General features: G+C 37.1%; 2 protein-coding genes across 2 annotated transcripts; both read right to left on the reverse strand.

Moving 5' to 3' along the window:
- Positions 1-376: 376 nt before the first annotated feature.
- On the reverse strand, positions 377-9,417 carry tsg101a (tumor susceptibility 101a). The gene is made up of 10 exons (XM_042496816.1): positions 9,023-9,417; positions 7,739-7,826; positions 7,559-7,624; positions 6,762-6,925; positions 6,191-6,317; positions 4,627-4,684; positions 4,284-4,378; positions 2,773-2,975; positions 2,163-2,402; positions 377-1,771 (listed from the first exon to the last, which is right to left on the reverse strand). Exons 1-10 carry the CDS (start codon positions 9,062-9,064, stop codon positions 1,682-1,684), a joined length of 1,173 nt encoding a protein of 390 aa, XP_042352750.1. The 5' UTR covers positions 9,065-9,417; the 3' UTR covers positions 377-1,681.
- Positions 9,418-11,137: 1,720 nt separating this feature from the next.
- zgc:123278 (uncharacterized protein LOC641569 homolog) lies at positions 11,138-12,072 on the reverse strand. Its single transcript, XM_042496819.1, is given in 5 exon segments — positions 11,138-11,228; positions 11,231-11,278; positions 11,664-11,729; positions 11,819-11,903; positions 12,031-12,072. Coding segments are annotated over 5 exon segments (279 nt in total). The 3' UTR covers positions 11,138-11,190.
- Positions 12,073-12,906: the final 834 nt, after the last annotated feature.

Here is a 12,906-nt window from a genome sequence, read left to right on the forward strand (position 1 = left end):
AGCTGACTCAGCCATTCTCGGTGCGAAACTATGGGTCAACATACAAGGCAGATTAGAGGTTTTTATACAGGAGATCATTGCTTTTATATGTGGCATCGTGGCAAGGTGAACATACGGGTAAATGCTGCCACGGCTGCTGACAAATACAGGTTTTAGAATCACTATGTGTTATATCAGCATGAATCAACCTCTGGATTCTGAAAATACCATTAATTACAGCTACTTCACCAATGTTTAAGTACTTTCTGTGGCTCGGGTTCGTCCAATATGTATGTGCGACAGAGAAACACTATTAAATGTCACTTTTCTGTGATTGTGATGAAAACTCTTAAGTGAAAAAAACAGGTTAAATGAAATGAGGCAAGGAGATCACCCATTAAATCAGATTTCTTTTATTTGTCCTGATTTACATAAATCTACAGATATAAAAGAACAGGTGGTCTATGGTTGAATTGGAAACAAGAAAATAACAGCAGATACTCTATCATACAATTCAAAGTGCATTTAGTAAAGGCTAATTTAAATGAAACCTGTTTTTAAACTTTACATAAGTTAACTTTGTGATTAGTACTTTTTTGTACCCTCCAACACTCCGGCTCTATTCACAACTTTTTCCTCGTGTTTACTGAAAACCTACACCTCTCAGCAGGACTGAGAATAAGTGGACAGCACAAGGAGAACAGAAAAGTAAGATTACTTTGTGATAGAATAAAGTATGTCAAGACTGGCATACAACAGAGACTGTACAGAATACATGATTGACTGGTTAATGCAGTCAGACTGGAGGGCAGACCTGAGCAGCTGACACAAAGAACCTCACTCACACCCTTGTAAAGAAACACAGGGAAACAGGAAATAGAAATAGTGTGGTCAGGTGGCAGAGGAGCTCTTAATTTAACCCTTTAAAAGGCTCACAGTTCATTTCAATGTTCATCATCACCTGTACTGTATGAAAAGTGATACCTTTGACCCCAATGGCTACTGAACACAACCCAGACAGCATTAAATCCTGAGGCTGAACCCCCTGTCCCTCCTGAAAGGTTGCCCTGGGTATTTATATCAGAGCGTAACCTTTTCATTATGAGTCGAATGGACATATGGAGCCCCTCTCTACTAGCCCCAAACAATTTGTGCTTACTAGCCAAATGACTTTGTCTAGCAAAGGGATTGCAAACAGAACCTGCAGGCTGCCCTGCAGTGCAACATATACACTGTACTCCAACCCAGCTACACCACAAACATTCACAAAATGGACACACACAGAAAGGGCTCCCAGTTCATTTTTACCACTATGGCATGTTTGTTGCGCATGTTTTTGCGTCAACCGCAGTACCTGGCTTACAATGTGGTCACAGTGGGTTTTGTTTAAAACTGGAGCACAAAAATAATAGAGCCATGTCTTGCTAATGGGTTGTTAATGCATAATGATGTCAACTATTTAGTCAGATCAAAATACAAATGATGTCCGATGAGAACTGTGGCTACACAGGACAGTCCATTCTTTTTTGAATGCTGTATTTTTAATCATTTTCTGTTGTTCAGATTTCTGTCTCACAACAACAGATCTTATGGAGAATAAAAAGAGAGCTACAAGAAGACATTAAAAGGAGAATAAAACAGAGGAGGAAGAGAAGAGTAAGAAAGCATGAAGATATGAATGTTTCCTGCTAGTCAGTGAGGGTCAGTAGAGGTCACTAAGGCCAGCAGTCTTGCGGGCTTTCTGCATGAGGGCACGAAGCTGGAACTGCTTCCTGGACAGAAGACGTACATGCTGTAACAAAAGAGAGTAAGAGTCATTAAGGCAAAAACCACAGAGGACTCAAGTGTCTGTATTTCTGTGTTTCTTACAGTGTCTACAGGTGCATCAGCTGTGTTTTTAGGTATCCATCTCACTTTTAGTTTCTGTTTTAATTGATAAAATGGTCTACATGGGCTGCATAATGACTCAAGTTTCAGGTAAATGTGCAAAACTGGGTGCCAAGGCATTGTCTTTGCACTAAAAGTCTATTTTCCTCGCGTTTTTTAAGATTTCCTGTAGCGCACGCATCCTGTAGCGACAGACCAAGGACTGACGCTGCTGATCTGCTAACATGTTGTTCTCACTATACAGACTGAGAAGGTACCATGTGATGCATTAGTTGTAGTTGAGTTGAGAAAATTACCTTAAGAAAAACCTCCAGGTCTATGACGCCTCTACGGAGGGCCTCTCCCAGGTAGAAAATAGTGTCTTCAATTGCGTTTTCTTCGGCGTACAGGTTCAGAATCTGTTTGTATAGCGGAGCTGTGGGCACGATGACGTCGTCAATGTCATTGTTCTCTGACTGGTTCTCCATCTTCTCTAAGGCCTCACTCAGCTCTTCGTCCTTTCTCTTCAGCAGCTCAATATTCCTGTCGACCTCAGACTAGAAGAAAAATATTGATCACAACCACATCATACTTGTTGCAGCATAAGATGAAACAAAACAATATAGGACAGAAAAGTACAAATATATCATTTTTCAAAAGTTATCATTGCTCACTCACAAAAGGTCAGTTTCAGGCTCCTGGCCAAAAACTATCAACTCATACCTCTACAAGTGGTCTGTCCCATTAATGCTCAAATGCACTATGATGCACACATTTTGTTTTGTGACTTGTCTCTTTCTTTCCTTCCATTTCTCTTTACATTTCTGAAGATATCTGTACCTTTGTGATACGTAAATGTCTTGTCTGATAAAACTGATAAATCTCTATAAATAAAAGTGCTAAAAATAAAAGTTGAGGATCTCTCACCACTTCCTGGTCCAGTCTTGAGACCATCTCCTCCAGTTTCTGATGTCCTTTCTTCAGATCCTCCTCTGTTCGCTTCAGGGCGTCCAGCTCCGCCTGAGCTCTGTCCATCTCCTCCTTCATTCTCCAGCGAAGCTTATCACTCACAGCGGATATCAGAGATGCACGGATGGTGTCCTCGCCAATGGTGCCATCTCTGCTCGGGCCTTAAGAGGAGGAAGTTAAGAAGTGATGTGAGACAATGAACAAACAAAATAAAAGCTTTAAAAACACAAAAAATATCGGTTTTGATGGATGTGAAAACACCAGTGCAGAATAAACAACATACACTCATATACTTGTTCACCTGAAACTAAGAATTGTTGGCTTTTTGTGGCTTAGAATGAGCCCTTCATATTTACATAAGGAGCAGTAATACTTTCACGGAGTCTGTCATGTTGTACTGGCATATTTCTACAGTAGCCCAGAATGGACAACCCAAGGACTGGCTCTGGAGAGAGCCTATAGTGTTTTTACATTATCAGAATATCACCAAAGGTTCTTCTAAACGCTTGGAAAGAGAGGGGTGAGCAAACAGATATTCAGTTGTTTGCCACCTGCAACCTCACAGCTAGATGCCACTAAATCCTACATACTGCTCCTTTAAAATTTGACATTTTGTTCCAACATATACATACATGAGCATGACAAGAATGACAAATATTAGATGTATCATTTAATAAAACTCTGTTACAAAGTGAAGCCTCAAAAGCTGACAAATACCAGGTTATGTAATTGTAAGTGCACTGATGGATGTCTTTAGAGTCAAGACTATCTCATGTGCAGTCTTGAGTCAGCACTACAAATGTCAAAGTTGATTCAGTCTTGAGATCTGAGCAGTCGACAGGCAAACCCATTTCTTTTCCTTTACTAAAAATAGGATGCATTTAAAACTTCTCCTGCGTGCTGGTCCTTGACCAGCATTTCAGTGTTGCGCTGCCAACTGATGTTGGGGCAGCAGATGAGTCCCCTGATCATAGGTCTGTCTTTGTGTGGAGTAACTGTTCCCAACCTAATTATAGCACTGTTTCTGAAGTGCAGAGTGTGATGGCTGAAGAGGGGCTGTGCCTTTCACTTTAGGTCCATCCTACCCTTTGGCCTTTAATGCGCCCCACTCTGGTTACACTAATGACCTTTCACTGACGGCTCAGCGCGCCACCGAAGTCACAGAGAGGGCGAGAGAGTTTGAGTCAAAAGGTCAAGTGTCTTAACTGCAGGTTAACTAAAGGACATGGGGAGCAGGATATGTATTGTTTTGTCAGGGGTAAATTAAGTATTGAATCCCTGTATTGTTATTATTAAGACATAAAGGAGATGTGTACGGAAAAGTGCAGACATTAATAGAGTGGACATATTCATCTTGCTTAGCTTGTCTAGTTTGTAGAAACATTTGAAACCTGTGCTAATTTTAACCTTCAAAATCTATCCAACAGAAAAAGAAACAAAGCACCCTGGATAAGAAATGTGATACATACCCACTGTGGAAACTGGAGTCTGGGTGGGGTAGTGTGCAGGTCCAGCAGTGGCAGGATAAGAGTTGCCACCTGGGTACTGATATCCTGGATAGCCTCTGCAAATAGTTATAGTGTCAAAAAATAGCTAATGTTCTATATTTTCAAAAACTTCAGACAAATTTCTAGCAATGGACATAACTGAACTAGCTGTGCGCTGTCATTACCAAACATGATTCTGTGTGATATGATGCTGAAGAAACCGTGAAAGAAAAAAAAAAAACGTTACAGGACAAGATTGTCTGGAAACTGAGTGTATGTGTGTAATCTGGGGGTGATGGTGAAACCTGCTTGGCAAATATCTTACCCCGGGTTAGGATTTGGGCCGTAGGGTGAGACTGCAGGCATGCCAGGCATATAGGAAGCTGAGGTAAAGAAAAAGTGGAACAATTAGATCTGAGGACATGCATGTCAAAATACTCTTCATCTCTTGCATTTTCCTGAAGATATGTCCACTCTCCATTTTCACTGGTGTGCTGAAGTAGTATCTTAGCTCCACCTAGTGCTTAAGGAAATAAATGCACCCTCCACTTACATAATTTAATTAAGATATTTCCCGACACTCTGATGAGAAATTAGCTAAACTACAACCATAATATGAAAATATTGTTTTACCTGAAATAATCCAAAATCCACAGTGCTTTTACACTGTTCCTGGAATACCTTCTTTAAAAAAAATCTACAAGACACCACTTCTTCCAGAAAAAAATTTGTTTGTTTTTTTTTTACTAAAAATCTAAATACATCAACATGCATACACAAGGGAGCATGTATGGCTATGCTAAATCTTGTGTTTTTTTTAATTACAATATCAATTCTTCAGTTCTAAAATACAAATAACAAAAAAGTAAGATATTGTATAAGCAAAACCTGATATAATTATAGGAGGTAACACATCTGTTCAAGATTCACTTCAAAGTGAGAAGTTAGGCAATTTATTTCTATTTAAAATTATTTGAGGAGCTGAATATGACCAATACATATTTTGTAATTTTGTTGCCTTGTTACCCAGGCAATGTTGAAATTACAGTTAAAGCTGCAGTAGTTAAAAAGTATTTAAAAAATAATTAATTAAAAAAACATTTTCTAAGATTTACTGAAGTTGTCATTATATACACAGAACACTAAATAATACCATTTATATGTGAAAAATAATGTTCCTTCTCCTCCTTCTGCATCTGGGTGGATGGGTGAACCTTGTTCAGAGCCGAAAGGACACAAGACTCCAATGCAAATTCAAAAAATGCACTGAAGTAATTGTATGATGCCACCAGCAGCAACATGCCCAGCAACTGGATGGAATGCTCATAGTGGTGGTGGTTATTTTAAATCAACTCATCCTTCAGCTCCAAAGATGTAGCAGGATTAAGGACAAATTTTACTTTCATTTTTTAAACTTTGTATGAAAAAATGACTAATAATTCTACCTCCACCTTCTGATGGCATTTGCTAGAATCCAGATGATCTGCCTCATGTACTTTTCTAGAATATAGTGACAGTTTCAGCAAATATGACACATAAAAGTTCATTAAAGTTACTGTATATTAAACAATTTATTGTGATATACTACTCACAATTAGCATTGTTTTAGCATTTAGCATTTATCTAGCTAAATCTAAAGCATTTAACTTTTGTGATATTCTGAAAGCTGTAGTTGGTCGCCCTTATTAACTGTATTGTTTTTTTGGTTTTTTTTATAATTTTATTGTACTGATAGGTGTAATATTTAGACTACTACAAGTTATAGCAGAAACACTTCAGTGAATTGAGTGGTGTTCAAAACAGCCTGTGGATCATTCGGTTATTTCGACACATTAGACAATGCCATCACCACTCAGATTACCCTGTTAACAAAAACGTTAATCACTCACGGTTCGGGGGTCCGGCTGCTTGGAACGCTTGGTAGGGCGCCTGTGTGGTGGGGCGAGAAAAGACAGGAGGCTCCTCTCCAAAAACCACAATCATCACCTGAATCAGACCATACAGGTCTGACTGAGGCTGTAAGACATATGAAGGACATGTTTTATTAAACAAAACAACAAATGCAGACCGCTATTTCAAATGATCAACAGGCAAGCAACTGTTCAAATTATCACTTAATCTAGAGCAGCAGGTACTTTTATGGCACTAATGATTGCGCCATTTTGTGCTGACTGACTGGTAATCATATATATTTGTAAAATATTCCAGGAATCTTAACTTACCGTTATATTGTAAAAAGTGTTGTATGATAGAGCCACCCTCTACATATTTCAAAAATGCTGCAGTGAAACCTTAAATCATTCATAACAGCTTTAACCAATGTGTTTATATATATATTTTTTTTTAATATTCAATTTGAAAATATGTTTTTACCTTCTAAACAGTCCACAGGCCTCACTTAAATAATATAATATATAATTAAATATAATTAAAAATATTGACAGAAGACTTCACACTCACATGCTTCCACTCATGTAGATAAGGCAGGTAGATCTTGCCATTGGCATCAATGTGCTTGCCAGTTTTGATCATCATTGCACTGGTAGGTTTGACAAAACATATGGGAGGGTTGTAGGGATATGTGTCCAACAACCACAGACACACTGGGATGTTGTAGACATTGCCTACAGGAAACACAAACACACACGATGTTACTATGTATGATTTTATAACATGTTTTTAAAGTTTTAACATTTTAATCACTCCATCATAACACTATACAAACTTTGTTAATTTGATGCACACTTCTGCATTATTTTCTTTTCAGGAGTGATGGGGACCTCTAAATGTAATAAATGACAATATGATGTAACTCTATCAAACAAATTAACATTTCACATTCTAAAAATCGACTGCAACCTTTTCTTGATTTTTTTCAATGTACATTAGTAATCCTAACCTCAAGTTAAGAAACTATGAGTGTGTCTTGAAGCTTATTATAAGATGTTCTGTCAACTGATGCATTTCATTTCCTGAATGTAATTTAAGCCATTTGTGGCTTACTCTATTTGAGCCTATAGATAACACAGATGTGAAGTTTGTTTTTAAAAAGTGCAAGGTAAATAGAGCAAGCTATTATGAGCACACATGAGAGAAAGAGTAGGTGATTGAATAAGCAAAACGTAACAAAACACCTGCCACTAAACTTTCTATGACCCAATCTTTCAGATTCTATGGAGGAACAATGTGTAAGGTGTGTTTTTCTTTTTAAATAGAGAAAAGGATCATTTTTAGACAGCAAGGTAAATGTTCTTTACCTCTGTAGCTCACTGGGACAGTTCCTGTCAAGCTCATCAGGTCTCTTGTGGAGCCATCGTTAAAAACTGAAATAGAAGATCTCATGTCAACAAGTAAAAAGTTGCTATATACCATCATATGTGTATAAAATAACTGAAACCAGACAGTTAAAAGCAGGAGATCAGTGTGACTGAATTTACCATATGCATCCATAACCGGCTTCAAGTCCTTGTACTGAGAGATGACATTGGTTATCTCACGAACAGTCAGGTCTCTGTATTTGTATTGCTGGATAATGACAACAAAAGATGAACGGGAAGAATAATATTAAAATGTTAGTGTACTGACAGTGTAGACGCTGACACTCAGGGGACAAGCTATTTCACTATGTATAGTCAAGTTTCATGTAATTGAATTATGGAGATTTCCCCCATTGTATACTTAAAAGCACACCTAGGGATAAGAGTTGGAAATTACCAGAAGCTATAACCTCTGTGCAGCACATCAGCTTCATGCTTTGTATGAAACTGTGTTTAACTGCATCATCCCTATTAAATAAATAAATTCAATTCAATAGTACAACTAATAATAAGCTGAGTTATATACTTGGGAAGTACTTTAACATAGCTAATAGTATGCATCTGTTTGCTTTCTTTCTACTTATGTACAATGCCAATTTGTCGTTTGAATGTGAAAAATTGTTAATTCACTTTCCTCACCCTCAAAGTTAAAAACTCAGGGCTGGAACCTTCTACCACAACCAGATCAACACAGACTGGTTCACAGATATCAGGCTTACACTTAAATCTTTGTTTTAAGTTTCATCCTGATCCTTACAACATTCAGTAGCATCTGCAATGTTTGTTTCTACATTTGTAATTGTGATTAACTGTAAAGTACACACAATGCATATGTTTAATCTCTTGATCAGACTTAAATCATGAACATCAATAAGAATGTTCTTTGCATGATCAAAAATGGCTGATTGACAGGTTTTTTTTCTTTTAGCATGAGAAATTAGAGTTATTAATGCTTAATAACTACGATTACTCAAAAAAGTACTTGTGTTTTCTTTGAGATACCAACCGTCGAAACACAATTTGCTGCTATTCACAAGCCAATCGGCATTTGGGCTATTAGCTATACAAACGAAATGAGAAAAATCGCCTCATACAAACTTGATTTGGGTGCATTAAAACATGGTTTATTTAAAATATTGATGTTAGCCCACAGAAGAGGATATACTATATTATAAGGTGTAGGTTGGCAAAGACGTGTACGATCATTATAAACTGAATGCATCATATTGGTGATCCTTGCTGACAAAAGATATATTTGATGTAATAAACTTGAAGAGAAATGGACCGTGTATGAAGCATTACCCATTACAGGAAATGCTAACCTGCTAACGGATAGTTTCATATTTAGAATCGGTAACATTAGCTAACGTGCTACTGGTGGGCAGTTTGTTCCGCAAAACTTACCTTCAGCATTTTCTTCAGGGCACCTTCATTGACAACTGCCATGATTTTTGAGCTTCTGTTTACACCTTTCTTATTAATTAGTTAAGAAAGTGCACGGCTGACTTTTAAGCCAGCAACAGTGACAGTTAACACTAGCTAACGCTAGCTAGCAGGACTTTACTCAGTGCTAGCTAGGCTAAAGTTAGCCCAGCCTCGGGCCCGACAACAAATAAGACAATGACTAGGTGTCTCTATGACACCCTCCAGTCCTGCACGACTAATGTCTCTGTTGTTGACGCGCCAAGCTTCAATTATTAAGTAAGAACAGAAAACAGGTAATTAAAAGTTCTAAGACGAAGGCGAAAAACAAATGTTTGATGATCAACAAAAGGAATTTCCGGCATTCCACCTGACAGCTTCCGGTCCGCCTGACTGCTTCCGCTCCGTGTGTGACGTTAGCACTAGTAATTTAGCACAAGGAAAATATACAAAACAAAAAAGCACACACACACACGCACGCACGCACGCGCGCGCGCGCGCGCACACACACACACACACACACACACACACACACACACACACACACATACACACACACACGCACACACACACACACACACACACACACACACGAGTGTTTACCATGTGTGACCTCAATTTGTTTCTGTCACGCATTATATACATATGGCAAAATCAAAAGTGTAACCTACTTAGTAATTTGACAAGACACTTTTTCTTTTTTCTTTTTCTTTTTAAATAATTCTTTACCTCACAAAATTTAATTTATATAGCTTCAAATCATGAACAAAGTTATCGCAGGGCATTTTTTTATAAAAGGTACAGAAGACCATACTTTTAATTTACAGAGACCCAAGAGGCTATATAATGATGTCATATAACAGTCCTGTTTGGGAATAGTTTTGACTTAATTTTGTGTGTGTAAAATATTGTATTCATTCAAAATTTTAGCTTATGTTTACACTAAAACATATAACTATTTTAAACACAGTAAGCAGTCATTGTTCAGCTTAACTGAGGAGTTATTAGAATTTCTGGTCTATTTTCTCTACCAAAATTGAATAAACTGCACTTTTCTATGTCACGCTTAATTGGGCAGTGTGTGTTTTTTCTTTACTCAAAAGTCAAAAGTCCAAAACACTTGTGGATAACAACACAATAAATGCCTTAGAGTGAAGTTAAGGTGCAGTTTTATGAGCCATTTATAAAGCAGTTTAATGTGTTTTTACACACAAATATTCAAATGCCAAATTATTTTATGTTCATATAAAAAAATAAAGAAAAGAAAATAATGCAATACATTCACACCAACCACAGTAAATATGTTTTTTTATCAGGTGCTGCTTGACATTTTCAGTCTAAATCACCTAAAACGTTTAAAGCAGCATGTTATTTGACTAAAATTAGGCCTTCTAATGAATTAAACATGATATGATCAATGGATACCATCTGATATTGTAGACAGGGTTCATTTTTTCATCAAAGGCACATAAACAATCAAAAATCAATGTCAAATCCCACAAAAGACTAACAGTTGGTTTCATGATCTTGCTGGAAAGGTAGCTCATCTTCTTTGGGTAAATGCAGATATAAACTTCCATCTGTCCTTGAACACACCTCTGCTTGTCTGTGGAACTGTAGCCAACCTACAAGAATAAATACATTTTATTTTAAAATCTTTATCAGTCGAAATAAATTCATGAACACGCTGACAAGGGAGAGGTCTTTTCAGCCCGAGATTTATGAGCAGTGAACCTAGATTCACACTGAATTGGGTGCGGCCTAATTATGACTCTTACATCTGTTTTATCACTTGTATCTAGAGCATAGATAAAGTTGTTTTGAAACTACGCAGAGGCTTGCTTCCTGACTGTGTGAGTGTTACTTACAAGGAGCTTGTTCGGGCTCTGGATGAGGCTGCATGCACAAAGGAGGGAAGTCTCCAAACATGGCAGCCATCACCTGCAGCAGGCTCACTAGGTCACATTCACCCTGGTAGGAGAGAGGAAAAAGAACACATGAATGTAACATGGCAGTAAAGCTTTAAACTGCACCATGCTGTACATCAAACACAATATTAACGTTCAGTTCTCACAGTCTTCCACTCCTCCAGGTAAGGCAGCATGACTTCACCATTGCTTGAGATGTACTTTCCACTGAGGATCATCATTTCACGTGTGGGTCTGACGTAGCAGATTGGAGCAGTTTGAGGGTAGTTTTCCTCAATCCAGAGGCATACCGGGATGTTGTAGGTCTTATCTTGTATAAGAAATGGGAAAATATACTTTAATATTTATTTATATTATTTAATACTTTTAATTGATCACAATCTAGGTCAAAGTCAGCTTCTTGTTACATTTTCACAATCAGAATCACAATCATAAATAGTACAGAAAATTAGAAAGTAGAAATAAGTATCAGCATAAAGTATGTAAAAAATATTAAAAAGAAATACAGTAATAATTAAATCAATCAGCACTGGTGTGTGAACATTTAAAAATTGTAAATATGTATAATGTGCTGAGTGTGTTAAGTGTGTAAAAGTGATGTGCCTTATGCTCCAATGCAATGTAAAAACATAAAATAAGATATAATTTAGCTGTTTGATAGGATAAAACAGTATAAAATGCAAAGTCATTTTTACCATCATACATGACAGGAATGGTTCCAGTGAGACTCATCAAGTCCTTTGTGATTCCATCATTGTAAACTGTAAAAAATTAAACAAGACTGAAACTTTCCACGTTGAATAAGTTCAGCAACAGATTTTTAGCTGTTTTTTTCTCTTTTGCTTCTTACCATATCTATCCATCATGGGCACAAGGCTTTTGAAGTGAGTCAATGTAATGTGTATTTCATGGGCCACATGTTTGCGGAGATACGTCTTCAAAACATAAGGATACAGAATAAATACTGAAAAAATACACTTGGATTTTATATACACAATCGACTGTTTATGTTTTATTTAAAAAGACTGAATTCTTCTTTGAATTGTTGATTATCATTCTTACCTTGGGAAGCATTTTCTTTATTGTTTCTTCATGGTACGGCATGATTACAGTTTATCCAGAAGGAAAATATAATTTTAGCGTCTCTTTTTCGATCACCAACACCCATTAACCCTCAGCTTCTCATCTAACTTTGGTTTATGAATAACCTTCTATCTTTTATGACCCCTGAAAGCCAGTGACAGAACAGCTCCACATTTATGCAAATCACCTGCCATAAAAAACAATAACCAGGCTACATGGCTTGAACAAACAAGACAGGGAAAAAACAGTGACCCAGTAGACCAATATATGTATATTAGTATTATTAATGATAAATTATAACTGGTCAAGGAGCCATGCTGTAGTTGTTTGGATGATGTCACAATTTAATCATAGTAATTTGTCACCCTGCTCTGTTCTGGTGCACGTGTCTTGTTTTATCACTTTCTGTCACATAATTTCAGTACTTGTAACCATATTTGCAATGTGTTACTGTATCAGTAGCTGCTGTCAATCCAATAACTCCTCTGGTAAGATATGTGTTACCATATATAAAAACTTAAATAACATCAATACCAGCAGTAATATAATGCAAAGACATCTCATATGTCGCTTTGAAAAGACATATGTACTGTACCTTTAACAGTGGAGATGGCTTTTCTCTAACATCTTTACATTTAGCTCACTTTAACTGAATCTGAAAAAGATTTGACATCACATTGGAACATTTACTCATATGAATTTAAAGAGTATGTAAAATTACAAATAAGTATTGCTATCATACCATCCCTTATTCAGCTGCTTTGTTTCACTCCACTAAACAGTAATTCTTGCATACTTCCTCCTTCCTTTTCAGTTGCTGGAAATGACCAAATGTGTCTCTCTCTCACACACACA

Source organism: Plectropomus leopardus, chromosome 11 (genome assembly GCF_008729295.1).
Source record: "Plectropomus leopardus isolate mb chromosome 11, YSFRI_Pleo_2.0, whole genome shotgun sequence".
In the NCBI taxonomy this organism is placed as follows: Eukaryota; Metazoa; Chordata; class Actinopteri; order Perciformes; family Serranidae; genus Plectropomus; species Plectropomus leopardus.